Below are 14,408 nucleotides of genomic sequence, written 5' to 3' on the forward strand. Positions count from 1 at the left end.
AAAGATAACAAAACGAAGATGTTAAAAGTTTGAAAAAAGAACCTTTGATAAAACACTATAAAAAATGCAAGTGATGAAATACAGCTGCACAGCACTGTATGTCAGGTGCATTTCAGTTACCTTTATTTTTATACTCGCATTAAATGTAAGCAGGATAATGTTAATAGCAAAAAAAGAAGGATTAATTACACATTACAACAGAAATCGTACGCCACACTGCAAAAGACTCAGTAAGCCAACCTTGCATAATGGGATAAGATGAATCAATAAACAGCCCCCAATCTTCTTCCTATCGTATCATCTCATACATCCAATGAGGTTACCTGAGGAACCTGACACATCAGTCTGGGTCTGAGGCAAATATTACAAATAAAAATCCTATTCTGCTAAAGCCCTTGCCATCAGGCAAGTTGGCCAAAGTACACAAAATAGTGCATTTTAAATCAGCTTTTTATATTTTATTTGAGAAAGTAAGGCATGATTCTATTTGTAGTTTGGTCACAATATGGCAACGAGTGTGTTTGATTACAATATTTTTCACAGCTTGCAAGATTGATTACTGTGATCTTGCATTTCACCAGGTCACCTTGACATACTTGCCAAATAATCAGTATGCTGACAAACTGCTTTCAAGTGTCTGCTAAATTCTGCAACACTAATAGTAAATTGAAGCATTTATGTAATTATGTAAGACTTTTCTTCTACTTGTTTTCAGTATTTGTTGGTCATATCAAAATTTGACGTGTACATTTTTAAACTATTCTGTTGTTGAATCAACCACAAAGTTGAGTGAATAAGAAGTAACTCAATCTTTTTTCTAAGGATAAATGTGATGCATTAGTGTGATTATGTAAGGACTGAGCAAAAAGATGGGGGCTCCCTAAGGCAACTGAGGCTTTTAACGTACAACCTTGGGTGATACTTGCAAGATTAGTTATCTAAATTCTTTTAAAAGCACTGCTCGTTCCCCAGGACAGAAATGATTTTATACCTTAAAAACCCCTATAGAATCTGCATTAAATGAATATCAAAATAAAAAAAAAACAATTATTATTATCAATAATAAGAATAATCTTTATTTTTATCATGGCTTTATTGGGAATGGAATCTGAAAATGTCTCTAAATATATACTTTTTTATACAACTTTCTTAACAACAAAGTTGGGAAAACTGCTATTGTTAATTCAGTTAATTGTTTACAGCACCTTAAAGATGTGCAGTACATTATACACACATCAGTAAAGTTTACTTGATACAATGGGCTATATCCACAGTTTGATGAACATGTCTGTATAACTTAAACAAGACCTGAATCCAGTACAGTTGCCCTTTTAACTAGAAATCTGCCATTTCCTTGGATCTGCCACAACTCTGCACTGGACTTTTGAAATAGTTATATGTTGCTAGAAGAAGGCTATTGAAATGCAGTACTTAAAATCAATTTCCACACAGCAATTGCTGAAGCTTCAAGATCTAAATATGCTCTCGTGCAAGAGCTATCACAGTCATTGTTACAGTCAGCTTCTGGTAGAGGAAGACTTGAGCTGCTAATAAGAAAACAGGATAAGATCTCACAAACTAGTGAAAGGATAATTGAAAATATTAATATTCCGCCGTGTTCAATTTTCTAAACCAGGAAACTTCCAATACCAAATTATATTCTTTTGCAGTGCAAAAAAAAGACTATGGTTCCACAGAAACAATGGGATCTTTTAGAATAACTGGTTGTCCCAAATGTTGATTTTTCTTTTTTTTTTTTTTTTTATAATTTTAATTTGGCCTGATAAATTTTTACCTTTTCTTTGATGCTTTGAAAATGGTCCTAAAAGTTTTAGGTCATACTTAGTGGCAATGGCTACGCAGCCTGAAGTGACCCAAATCCATTTTTCGGTCCATATGCGACCCATATCTGATCTTTTCTAGCCTTGTGAGACCATCCTGATCTCGCGAGCTTTCAAGGTTTCAATCGCAGATCAGTCTGGAGACTCTCCGTTAAAGAAACTATGGAGCCGTTCACCAAACGAACGTCCAATCAGCGTTGGCTTTGAGGCGGGTTGAGGTGTGATGCAACGAGAAGCGCGACAGTTCAGTCTAAAGAACATGGCGGCTTCAGCCGATGAAACTAGCGTTAGCGTGGCTATCGAGCAAGTTTTATCGGAATTACAGAGTATTTCTTCACTGAAAGAAGAGCAAAACACTGCTCTGGAGGCTTTTCTCAGAGAAAAAGATGTTTTTGCTCTTCTCCCGACTGGTTTCGGCAAGAGTTTGATCTATCAATTGGCTTGTGCCTGGCTTGTGGTTGTGTTTTCGTCGTCGCTCTGTTAGTACGTCATATGCTTTGTGATCTGATTGGTTTATTTGGCCCGTCTATCACCAACATAGGCCAATCAGCTAACCAGTATTTTCGCCCCAAAATTACTTCAACGGAAGGTTTCCAGATGGATATGTGGAGCAAATCCATCTGGCGGAGTTAGGTTAGATCTTTTCATGGCTGTCTGAACAACACAGATCCAATTTTTTTTTCCAATGCGACCCAGGTCGCTTGGCTATGTTGTCCTGAATCCGATACCAATCTTATCTTTTCAAATACGACCTGTGTCTGAACGGCCAGGTTGCATCCATCCGACCTGAATGCCATTAATACCTGACAAAGATCACTATTCTGGGTCTTGCTATGAAGAAGCAGCAAGAAAAACGATAACCATGGCAGACGTGGATGCGGACAGCAGTATTTATGTTTAACCATCTCGAAAAGATTGAGTTTTTATGGTTGGGAAAGATCGCTAGATGCACTCTGGCACTACCATCCATGTTTACTTCTGTAAACAAGGAGCACGCTGGCCTGTGATGTCATTGCATCCTCCACTGTGCATGTGTGACACTTCCGTTTTATGACTACGGTTCACGCAGGAGTTTACATACAGTTCGCATATATTTGGAAATGTGAACAGCAACGCAAAAAAAAAATTCGGATTTCACAGAAAAATCGGAATTGATCATCATGGCCTGCAGTGTGAACGTAGCCAATAAGTGGTAATATCATATGCATGACGGCAAGAGAATGTGAAAGGAAGTAGAGCAGATGGTAAGAGGAAAAGGGAAAGTGTGAGAAGAGAAGGGTAATGAAGGAGGACAGAGATGAAAGAAAACAGGGACAGGCCAGTGGGCTGTTTTCTGCATGTAATTGGCTCAACTACTTGCAGGTGGTCTCTTCCTGCTTTTGACCTTGAGTGCTTAGCACAGGCCCATCATACCTTCTGCAAACTCAACACAGTGAGAGAGACAGAAAGAAAGAGGAGAGGGGAGGGGTGTGGTGGGGTGGGTGAGTGGTCACAGCGCTGACCAAAGCACATCTCTAGAGGAAATCACCCTAACCCATGGGGGCTCATGCTGCCAACAAATAACTTCCAGTCTTTTTCTGGCAAGCGCAGCATACAATCAAGCAAAATACAAGCACTGGTATTGTTTATCTGATGAGTTGGTGCAAAACAATTCTCTCCAGTTCTCTGTTAACATTGTTCCAATTTTCTCATGAATTTTGGAGAATATGTTTCTTAAATATGGTCTTTACATCTCTAGTATATTCCTGAATGTGTTTTTACTCCTGTCTGTGGACATTAAGAGATATAGATGACTGAAAACGACAATTTTATGTGGATTTAGAAAAAAGTAATAACTACTTTAAACTTTTTTGTTGACATTTAGTCATTCAAGTGCAAAAAATCCCCGTGTTCTGTCAGATGAGCATACCCATAGACAATACGAAGGCGCACAAAGTCAGATTTGCGTTTATCTCTTCAGTTTTGTAAGAAAAATAGACTTTAAACTACCTCAACTGGCATGTATCCCTTTAGTCATGTACAAAAAAATTAATTAAGATCGTCATAAGCTTTAAAAAAAACATTTAAAAGTAAGTAATTGTTTTTTTTTATATATGATATAAGTAATTAGGATTTATTAAAAGAGATGATACTACAAAAGAAGTAAAGACATTCATATAAAAAAAGCTGATCTTTTTTTTTTTTTTTTAAGTTTAGAAAACCATGCTTACCAGAAATTCACCAAGAAGGGATGCTCGAGATTCTGCATTATCTGCAGCTCTTTCAGGACATTTCTAACTTCATTTCGTTCCACACATTTAAGCTTGTTCATGTACTTCATGGCGTACATCTTCTTAGTGTCCTTCTTCTGAACTATGCAGACCTGTTAAGATCAAATGAAGGTGAATTAGTTATTGCCACGGAACACTTGTCCCTCTAGTTGCCCTGAAAAATGATAAATATATATATATATATATATATATATATATATATATATATATATATATATATATATATATATATATATATATATATATATTTTTTTTTTTTTTTTTTTTTTTTTTTTTGATTGGAAATTTTGATTAAAATATTGTATGCTTTTAAATTCACAATCAATAACAATGCACACAAATGAGCAAAAATAATAAAACCACCTCGAAACAGCAGTGAATTGACAAAAAAAAACAACCTCTGTTAGCTAATTATCTTATTAATATGAAAATATTTCTGTGATTTAAATCTTTATTGAATTTTCCACACCAACATCAACAATATATGTAACATCCCTGGATAGAGCTGGGCAATTAATTGCATTTGAAATATAACCATTCAGCCCTACTGCATAGCTCCTTAAAACACTTTTCTTAATTCTCCTTGGTCATTAATTGGCTTGAAATTTAAACATTTTGGAAAATAATTGGGGAAATGCATGTCGAAGAACTGAAGAAATGCTATGTCTATGATTTTTTGAAGTAGTGTTGTACATGATTAACGTAAACAGCAAAAAAAAACAAATTATATAAAGCGTAATCTCAGATTCTGGTTACCTTTTGCTTACCAAAATGATAGAAATACACATTTTAGATATTGATGTTGGGCTTTAATATGTCCAATTTATTTGCAGTAGTTTTTTTTTTTTCCAAACCATGAGCAAAAATAAGGCCACGATAGCTGCAATCTAAGCAAATGATCGGTGGAGCAGCTGGCACAATTAATCAGTCAAGCCTTGATGGCGTCAATCCTCACATCTAACAGCTTGTCTTTACTTTGATTAGACAGCTTATCTGTGGTTGGACAGTGCACTGATGCTATGTGGATTTGTGACGTGTCTACATGAGTGGTAATGCATATTTGCATACATACATAAGTTACCAAAGGAAGAGGGAATTAGTTTTCAATAAATGTCTTAAACAGTATAACCCAACAGCTGTTAGATTGTTTCTGCTGTATCACTAGTTCATCTTGAAAAAATGGTAAGGTAGACTTAACTGGAATGTATATGATAATGTTGTATAACCAGATAAATTACAAGATTATTTTGTAATATGTTTCCTTGTTCTCCAGGGATCAAATGCATATACATGGGGATTTACAGCTCTATGCAGAGGCATTATACATCATATTTCACATTTCAACCATCGCCCTGCCTGATTTCCATTTCAATCTTTATCCATGAATGGATGCAGAAAGCTGCTTAATGATTTTTTTTCCATAGAAAATGCTCTCATTACATATCAGATTATTGGAAAAAGGAATGAAAACGAGATTTTTATAGAGTGTTAAAACATTATTATTTCACTCACATAGACAAACAGAATGTAAGAAAATGCACAGTTATAGTTTTACTACTGCAGTACAAAATGCCACCACTAATATTAATCCTTGGCTGATTATGATATGATATGACTTAAGCTTTGCAGACTTACAGCAATTTGTGATGCAGCACAATGAAAACATAACATGGGTGTATAAGTATTGGTCATTTTACACATATTTTTTATAATAAAGATAGTGGTCTAAAATATGTTTAAGTTGAAAATAAAGCAAAAAATAGTTTTTTTTACCTTTCCAAAACTCCCTTTTCCAATGGCCCTCAAGATTTGGAAGTGGTCAAAGTTGACTGTAGATGGAAAAGAGGAAAAAAATATTGTTAAACAGTGAGAAAAACTCAAAGAATAGACAGGACATTTTTTGTTTCTATGTTCTGATAATAAGATGAAAACGTTGGGAAAAAGTATGTTTTCTAAAACTGCAGGCAGCTAGAAATACGCTACAGCAAGATCTATAAGAATTCATATTATTTTATGAAAAGTAGAAAACTTTTCCAGTGGAATGAAGTAAAAATCTACTTCTATTATGAAATATATGAAAAAAAAAAAAAAAAAAAACTTCTGTATCATCATTGTTAGTGGTTTTGTGTTAAAAGAGATATTAGTATCTCAATAAGACAACCTGTATAATTAAAGGTTAACAAAAATAAAATAAAAAATAATGAATCTCCTGTATAGGAGAGATTGTGAGGATCAAACCCGGCAAATATGATTAGTTCAGTCTAAACTGATTAGCTGCTGTCAGTCAAATTTCAAAGGACTCCCAGATGAGCTCCACGGTCTCATGATTTCCTCCGCTGATTTACACAAGAGAAAGACCGTCAGTCTGTCAATTCCACTCATGTGCAGATGTTGATTATTACACGCTGTTGTCCATCATTTATTTCATTACATCAAACCGCAGCAGATAAAATATGAGCTACCTCCCTCTCTTCTTCCTTGCCAGCTACTGCGTCTTCGTATAATCACATTATCTCGCATCTAATCCATGAATGCAGCTGTGTCTCTGATAAACCCAAATGAGGACCGGATCTCCCAGTAGCTAAGCAGTGATTATCTGTTACTAGGACTTAGTTGATTTAAGACAGGGCTGACTTTAAATCTGCATGAACATAGGTTGTATATAGTGGGTCTCACATGGACTTTATCTGGACAGGTCTGGTAAAGACTCCAGCATAGTGTGAAACAGGGAAGCACCACTGATACGTGACTAACAGAGCATAACATCAGCTGTCACATCCAATAGATCTAGTGGCTGCAGTCTGAATGTAAGTGTTTATGCCTGTGCCTGCCACAAAAGCAGCAGGTATTCTTTTGAATGCCCTGGAAATGGTTGTATTTGCGCCCGTGGTTGTGAATGTGCGTGCAGCATTGTTTCAGTATGTCATCCGATGAGAGCAAACAGTGGGCAGCAGCTGTTCCATCCTCTGGGAAAACAGCAGAGAGGGAAAACCATCTGTCCTTGTTGTCATGACAGCGAGAAACAAAACAGCCTCTATCTGGTTCCAATAGCCGATAAAGTGACTGATAGACGGAAAAGAGTGAGGCAGGGAGAAAAGCTCTGGCTGTCTTCTCCTGTGTATTTTCAAATCTCAGTATTGCCTATTAAGGGAAACCATGCAGCTCTTATTTTGGAAATCTTTTGTGCTGAAGGTTTTTTCAGCTTTTCCTTATAATGTCAGTGGCTACTCTTGATACCTTCAGCCTTACAGTTTGCCAAAGTAAATGTTAAATTTTGAAGACCGAATTCAACAATTTATCCACCTTTTAATGACTGCTTTTCCCAGACAGTATAGGCCTATTTTTAGAGATTATTTAAACTAATTAACTGGATCTTTATTAAGAACGGTTCACACATCAATGTCTAATATTATTTAAAATAACTAGAAAAAGGTATGTTTTTTGTACTTCAACAAATACAACAGTTAGTTCTTGGTTGCATTACTGGTCTCATTTGGTTAATTATCTTGCAGAAGAATGCATGACATTTTTTGCCAAATGTCATGCAGAATGCAAAAGATTTTTTATAGATGGTCTTACGTTTTCTTCAAGCACCTGAATTAAATGATGGCGAGGTGAGCAGTTTCAGCTAGCCCAAAACAGACCACTTCCATTATTCAATTCTCAAGAAATAATAAAAAAATAATTCTTATTTTCTGTTTTTATTATTTGTTTATATTAGTTGAGTGTTTCAATTTAATTAAGCTTGACATTAAATAACAATGTGTTTGGATCTGATAGATAAAATACAGACAGGTTGTCATAGTTCCCAAAAATTTGCCCATGACTGTAGATGTAGCCTGAAAGGATTTGGTCCTAAAAATGAGTCAACAGTGAGAATAATTTCAAAAATAGAATTCCACTCATCTAAAATTTGACACAATTAAACAGAACCAATAAAATAGCAGCTGAAAAGAACCATGCGTTGTTTCTTATGTCAACCTTCCCGTAACAGTAATTAGACTCAGCCTCCGATCATTGTATAAACCATAGTATATATAGTGCCTCGTGAAAGTATCCAGCCCCCTTTGAGCTTTTCAAACTTTGACACATTTCAAGCTTCAAGCATAAGGATATGAAATTGTACTTCTTCGTGAAGAATCAACAACAAATTGGAAACAATCATGAAGTGTAATCAAATTTTTTTTGAGATTTTTAAACTTCTTTAACAAATAAAAAACTGTGGGGGATGCAAAATTAATCTGTTCCCTTGAGTTAATGCTGTGTAATGTCACGTTTCTCTGTGATTACAGGTGCAAGTAGCTTGGGTATATCTCTATCAGTTTTGCACATCGAGAGACTGATAGTTTTGCTCATTCTTCCTTGTAAATTACAATTTTACATCTTTATATTTGAAGCCTGAAATGTGGCAAAAGTTAAACGGGGCCAAAACATTTTTCAAGCCACTGTACCCCTTATACCCAACATATGATAGTGAGGACATATTATATTGTAAATTGTTATTATTTTTGTTTTAAAACATTGCAGTACATGCAGCTTGACATGTCTGACGTTTAGCTAAGAATATGAAAATACAATGACCACTCACCAGGATGACTATAAAAATACTTTCAGGTAGGGCTGCAACTAACGATTATTTTAAAAATCGATGAATCGGACGATTATTTTTTCGATTAATCGATGAATCGGACAAAAATATTTTTTATATTAACCTCTTTATTCCAAAATAAACATTTTAGACAGAACAAACAAGCACACAAGTACAGGTTGCTCATTAAGTGTACTGGTGCAATATGAAAAATAAATGTTTGTGTTAAAACTACGCAAACTTACATGAGAAATGTAGCTGTACATCCACAAAATATAGGGTACTTTGTTTCATAAAGCGCAAAAAAGACATTTTTGTATTTAAAAGCCCCTAAGGGGTTCAAACAATAGGTCCCCCCATTTCAACAAATGAGTTTTTTTAGACCAGAAGAGTTCTGCCTTTTAAGACAGGAAAGTATAGCAGTTAAAGTTGCTACTTGAGAAAATACTGAACCATAGAGATAAAAATAGCCCTGTGATTCAAATTATAAATTGTATTTGGAATAAAAATGAAAGAACTAGGGGTGGTAAAAAACACATCCTCCAAAGACAGATATTTACATGGGAATGTGGCATATAATTAATTGACATATTACTGATCTTGCTGGATTTTATTCTGCTTTACTTCCATAAATTGCAGGATCTTCTTTACTTTATCTTTGCCAGAAGATTTAAACTTTAAAAGCCTTGCCCTCATAATTTGCAAGTTAATTTATTTATAAAGTAAATGTAAACGCTGCTTAAGCTAATTCAAATGAAATTAAAAGTAAAATAAGTAGCCAACCTTATCACTGTCTGTAACCTACTAACACGGTAAGGAAAGCATCAGATGAGCTACCTGAGAAACTAACGTTACGTTTCCCCACTTTAAAACCAAACAAACATGGTGGTTCCGTGCCATGTTAATTTCTTTTGAAAAAAGTTGCATGTTATCACTTTTTTCGCTTTACAAAGCGCAGGCTATTTTAATTATTGTGATCAATTTGCGCCGTCAATCCCGGTGCATGCGCGCTTCATTTGTAGTCTGGACGCTGAGGCTCTGACTGCAGCGCTGAGAGGGACTCCTGCGGGGAAACGCGGTTGGGATGGGGGAGGCGCCCCACGGCAGAGTAGGAACGATACATGCTTTCACGTAAGAGTCTCCAAAAGCCGCCAGTGACACCGAAAAAAGTCGCCAGATTTGTCGGTAGTCGCCTTTTTGAAAAATAGTCGCTGGAGGGGTCTGAAAAGTCGCTGAGTAGGCAACACTGCACCTGCGGCGCTGACTCGCTCTGCCATATTTTTTTTTCTTCCTCTTTCAGTCAAGAGGCAGTGATGACGGCGCGGCGGATGACGCAATAATCGCGCGACACAACTAATCGATGATGAAATTCGTTGCCAACGCTTTTAAAAGTCGATTTTTTCGATTTTATCGATTCGTTGTTGCAGCCCTACTTTAAGGGCTTTATATCTTATTATACCAGAGGTTTTCAAAGAGAAAATAATAAAAACTGCTTTTAGTATTTCAAGACTTTAGCAACTAAAGATTGGAAATTAACCACCAAATTATGATTTATTTATTTCTATAAAATGAAGACCTTGAAACCAGAAGCAGATAACAGCAATTCATTTATTCATTTTAATGCAATCTACTCAAAGCGGGGTTGATAATGCATATTCTAACCTTTCTTTGTCTTTAATCAGACAATGCAAAGGATTTTTAACAATTTACTGCAGAGAGAATCTGGTTTCACCCTGAGGTGGATGAGTTGCTGCTTTGGCTTCACTTTTAGTGTTGGTCTGCTGGCAGGCTTAAAAAAATGAAATCCTCTCAGAACCCTCTTAAAAAGAGACATTAACTATGAAAACATTGGATTTGTCCTCCAGGTACACATTAATGTCAGTCTCCTTTTTTTCTGCTCGGATGACCTGATCTTACAGAGGGTTTCTACAGTGATCAGACAAATCTAGCAGGAGTCTAGCCGTTGTTTCATCAGCACACCCAACGGCTTATGAAATATTTCATATCTTTTCCACACTTTCATATTTTGTCACATTAACATTTAATGCAGCAGACTAGCAAATAAATAGTGCATCATTGTGAACAGAAGAAAGAAAGGTTACATTATTATTCTACTGTACATGGAAGTGTCTAGAGGTTTCTATCTTGTACCTTTGCCCAGTCGTCTTAGCCCGCTATACAATTATGATGCACAGATCCATCCACCATCGCTGTGACCAGCGATTGTCAAATCTGGAACGTGTTAGACCTGGAACTCTTTTGACACAGGTCAGTGAGCTGTTCCCTCTGCCACTAAAAGATAATTATTGCTGGGTTTAAACAGATTTTTTTTTCAGCCAATGGGAAAGGGGTATATGAGACGCTTGTCTTACGTTTTATCAAAACTTTTTTAAACTATTTTAAAATTGAGCTGCATGGTGGTGCAGTTTGTAGCCCTGTTGCCTTGCAGCAAGTAGGTCCTGGGTCTTTAGGGTCTTTGTGTATGGGGTTCGCATGTTCTCCGTGTGCATGTGTGGATCCTCTCTGGATACTCCAGCTTCATCCCGCAGCCCAAACACATGACTGATAGGTTATTTGGCCTCTCTGAATTGTCCTTAGGAGTGAGTGTGTGTGTGTGTGTGTGTGTGTGTGTGTGTGTGTGTGCATAGGTGTGTGTGTGTGTGTGTGTGTGCATGGTTGTGTTTCTGTGATGCCCTCGGATACAATAGGTGACCTTTCCAGGTGGTCCCCCACCTTTTACCACACACTGCTGAAGACACACACCAGTCCCACCTTGACCCTGATGGATAAGCGGAAGGAAAAGGATGGATGGATAATTTTAAATCTGCTACAAATATTAATAAATTGTCATTGAAGTGTAGACCGAACATGCTTAGCTACATATTTCCATTGCAATATAGATATAAATGTGCTTCAATATTTACCACAGCTTAAAGATTAAAACACACTCTTTTCCTACGTATTTCATATAACATTTTATTTCTGTTTCTGTTTACTGATTCAGTACACCTAATTCCAAACTAATTTTAAAATATATAGGTCTAATAAAATTATGCAAGTAGAAAAAAAAGCAATAAATGGCTAAAAAGATAAAGCCTCAAAATTAAATTCTGATTTATTAATTAGTTGTAAATTTCTTAACCCTTTAAGGTTAATTATGTCACAACCCAACCATGATCAAGGTTTGGTTTAACTGTGTCAAAACAGAACTATTTAAATCAGCCCAAATCAATGGATAAGAATTCACAGGGTTTGGCTTAAACTTCTTTATATATATATATATATATATATATATATATATATATATATATACACTATATTGCCAAAAGTATTTGCTCACCCATCCAAATTATTGGAATCAGGTGTTCCAATCACTTCCATGGCCACAGGTGTATAAATTCAAGCACCTAGGCATGCAGACTGTTTTTACAAACATTTGTGAAAGAATGGGTCGCTCTCAGGAGCTCAGTGAATTCCAGCGTGGAACTGTGATAGGATGCCACCTGTGCAACAAATCCAGTCGTGAAATTTCCTCGCTCCTAAATATTCCACAGTCAACTGTCAGCTGTATTATAAGAAAATGGAAGTGTTTGGGAACGACAGCAACTCAGCCACGAAGTGGTAGGCCACGTAAACTGACGGAGCGGGGTCAGCGGATGCTGACGCGCATAGTGCGAAGAGGTCGCCAAATTTCTGCAGAGTCAATCACTACAGACCTCCAAACTTCATGTGGCCTTCAGATTAGCTCAAGAACAGTGCGCAGAGAGCTTCATGGAATGGGTTTCCATGGTCGAGCAGCTGCATCCAAGCCATACATCACCAAGTGCAATGCAAAGCGTCGGATGCGGTGGTGTAAAGCACGCCGCCACTGGACTCTAGAGCAGTGGAGACGCGTTCTCTGGAGTGACGAATCGCGCTTCTCCATCTGGCAATCTGATGGACGGGTCTGGGTTTGGCGGTTGCCAGGAGAACGGTACTTGTCTGACTGCATTGTGCCAAGTGTAAAGTTTGGTGGAGGGGGGATTATGGTGTGGGGTTGTTTTTCAGGAGCTGGGCTTGGCCCCTTAGTTCCAGTGAAAGGAACTCTGAATGCTTCAGCATCCCAAGACATTTTGGACAATTCCATGCTCCCAACTTTGTGGGAACAGTTTGGAGCTGGCCCCTTCCTCTTCCAACATGACTGTGCACCAGTGCACAAAGCAAGGTCCATAAAGACATGGATGACAGAGTCTGGTGTGGATGAACTTGACTGGCCTGCACAGAGTCCTGACCTCAACCCGATAGAACACCTTTGGGATGAATTAGAGCGGAGACTGAGAGCCAGGCCTTCTCGTCCAACATCAGTGTGCGACCTCACAAATGCGCTTCTGGAAGAATGGTCAAAAATTCCCATAAACACACTCCTAAACCTTGTGGACAGCCTTCCCAGAAGAGTTGAAGCTGTTCTAGCTGCAAAGGGTGGACCGACGTCATATTGAACCCTATGGATTAGGAACGGGATGTCACTTAAGCTCATATGTGAGTCAAGGCAGGTGAGCAAATACTTTTGGCAATATAGTGTATATATATATATATATATATATATATATATATATATATATATATATATATATATATATATATATATATATATATATATATATGTATATATATATATATATATATATATATTTAGACAAGTATAGGTTAGGTTTTTAATATCAACTTTGTATTTTGAATGAAATTCCTCATTTATTGTTGCTCTTTCAAACCTTTGTATGAATGTTCCTACATTTCCATCTTTGTCAGAATATCCTATTTTTTGTATCCAAAACATAACCTGCAGGTCTGTGTGCAGCCATGAGTAAATTCTGTTGGGCACTAAATGTAGCCTATCAATTAGCCAAGGTCTCTTATGGCTGCATAGTGTGCGAAAGCAGGAAATACACACATGTGGTGACGCATGATGTATAAACATCATTCTCTGGAGAGAAAAACAAGTCTTGACAGAGTCTTCCTTCTTACAAACACCTCTAAGAAAACCTGCCAACATATGTTGATGAGAGATGATCAGATGTGCGACTCTAAAATGTTTTTAACGTTTTATTTAAATATTATCTTTTTGACACCTATACAGTGTTTAATATACAAAGAATTATATGATTGCTGCCGAATTGCTTTTTTTTTAATAAACATTGTCGGGAATTATAATACATTGTACACAACTCACCCAAATTTATTGTCAGCTGTTTTTGAACTGGTGAGTATATCACGGGTTTATGTGCTACTTATTATTTAAAGTGACATCCTGTGGACATGTTGCTGCAGCAAATGGATTCACAGCTATACGGTGGAAAGCAGAACAGAAACTGTTGCCAATGTCACCTTGGAATGACAGGGAAAAAGTCAATTTTCATTTTTATTGCTACTCAAATCTGTATTTACATGATGGGTCCTAATATGTATACTCAACATGCAGAGTGCTGACACTGATGAAAATATTAGAATTGGAAATTCTGGGTGTATCAGGAAATGATTAAGTAACTTTGTCCCCAATCATGTTTCATCTCTATTTTTCCATAGAATTGGAGGCTTTTAGGCATTTCAGAAAGTTAGCTGAAATTGCAGTTTAGCTTGTTTTGTTTGCAGCTAGACATATGGCGATAAAAGATACAGTAGTGAGGCAAACCACAGAGTTTCACAGTTGTAGTTTCAAGTTGCTAGAACTCT

At 36.7% G+C, this 14,408-nt stretch overlaps 1 protein-coding gene across 1 annotated transcript in view; it reads right to left on the minus strand.

The window, feature by feature from the left end:
* The window catches only part of stk32a (serine/threonine kinase 32A), a 75,649-nt gene extending 69,705 nt beyond the window's left edge, over positions 1-5,944 (minus strand). The window contains exons 1-2 of the mRNA XM_038302230.1: positions 5,885-5,944; positions 4,052-4,203 (exon numbers count right to left, since the gene is read on the minus strand). Of these exons, the coding sequence (XP_038158158.1) occupies positions 4,052-4,170 (119 nt within the window). The 5' untranslated portion in view covers positions 4,171-4,203; positions 5,885-5,944. The remainder of the gene's footprint in view (positions 1-4,051; positions 4,204-5,884) is intronic.
* Positions 5,945-14,408: the final 8,464 nt, after the last annotated feature.

The sequence above is a fragment of the Cyprinodon tularosa genome, unplaced genomic scaffold (genome assembly GCF_016077235.1).
Source record: "Cyprinodon tularosa strain WSP-4 unplaced genomic scaffold, ASM1607723v1 ctg484, whole genome shotgun sequence".
Classification (NCBI taxonomy): Eukaryota; Metazoa; Chordata; class Actinopteri; order Cyprinodontiformes; family Cyprinodontidae; genus Cyprinodon; species Cyprinodon tularosa.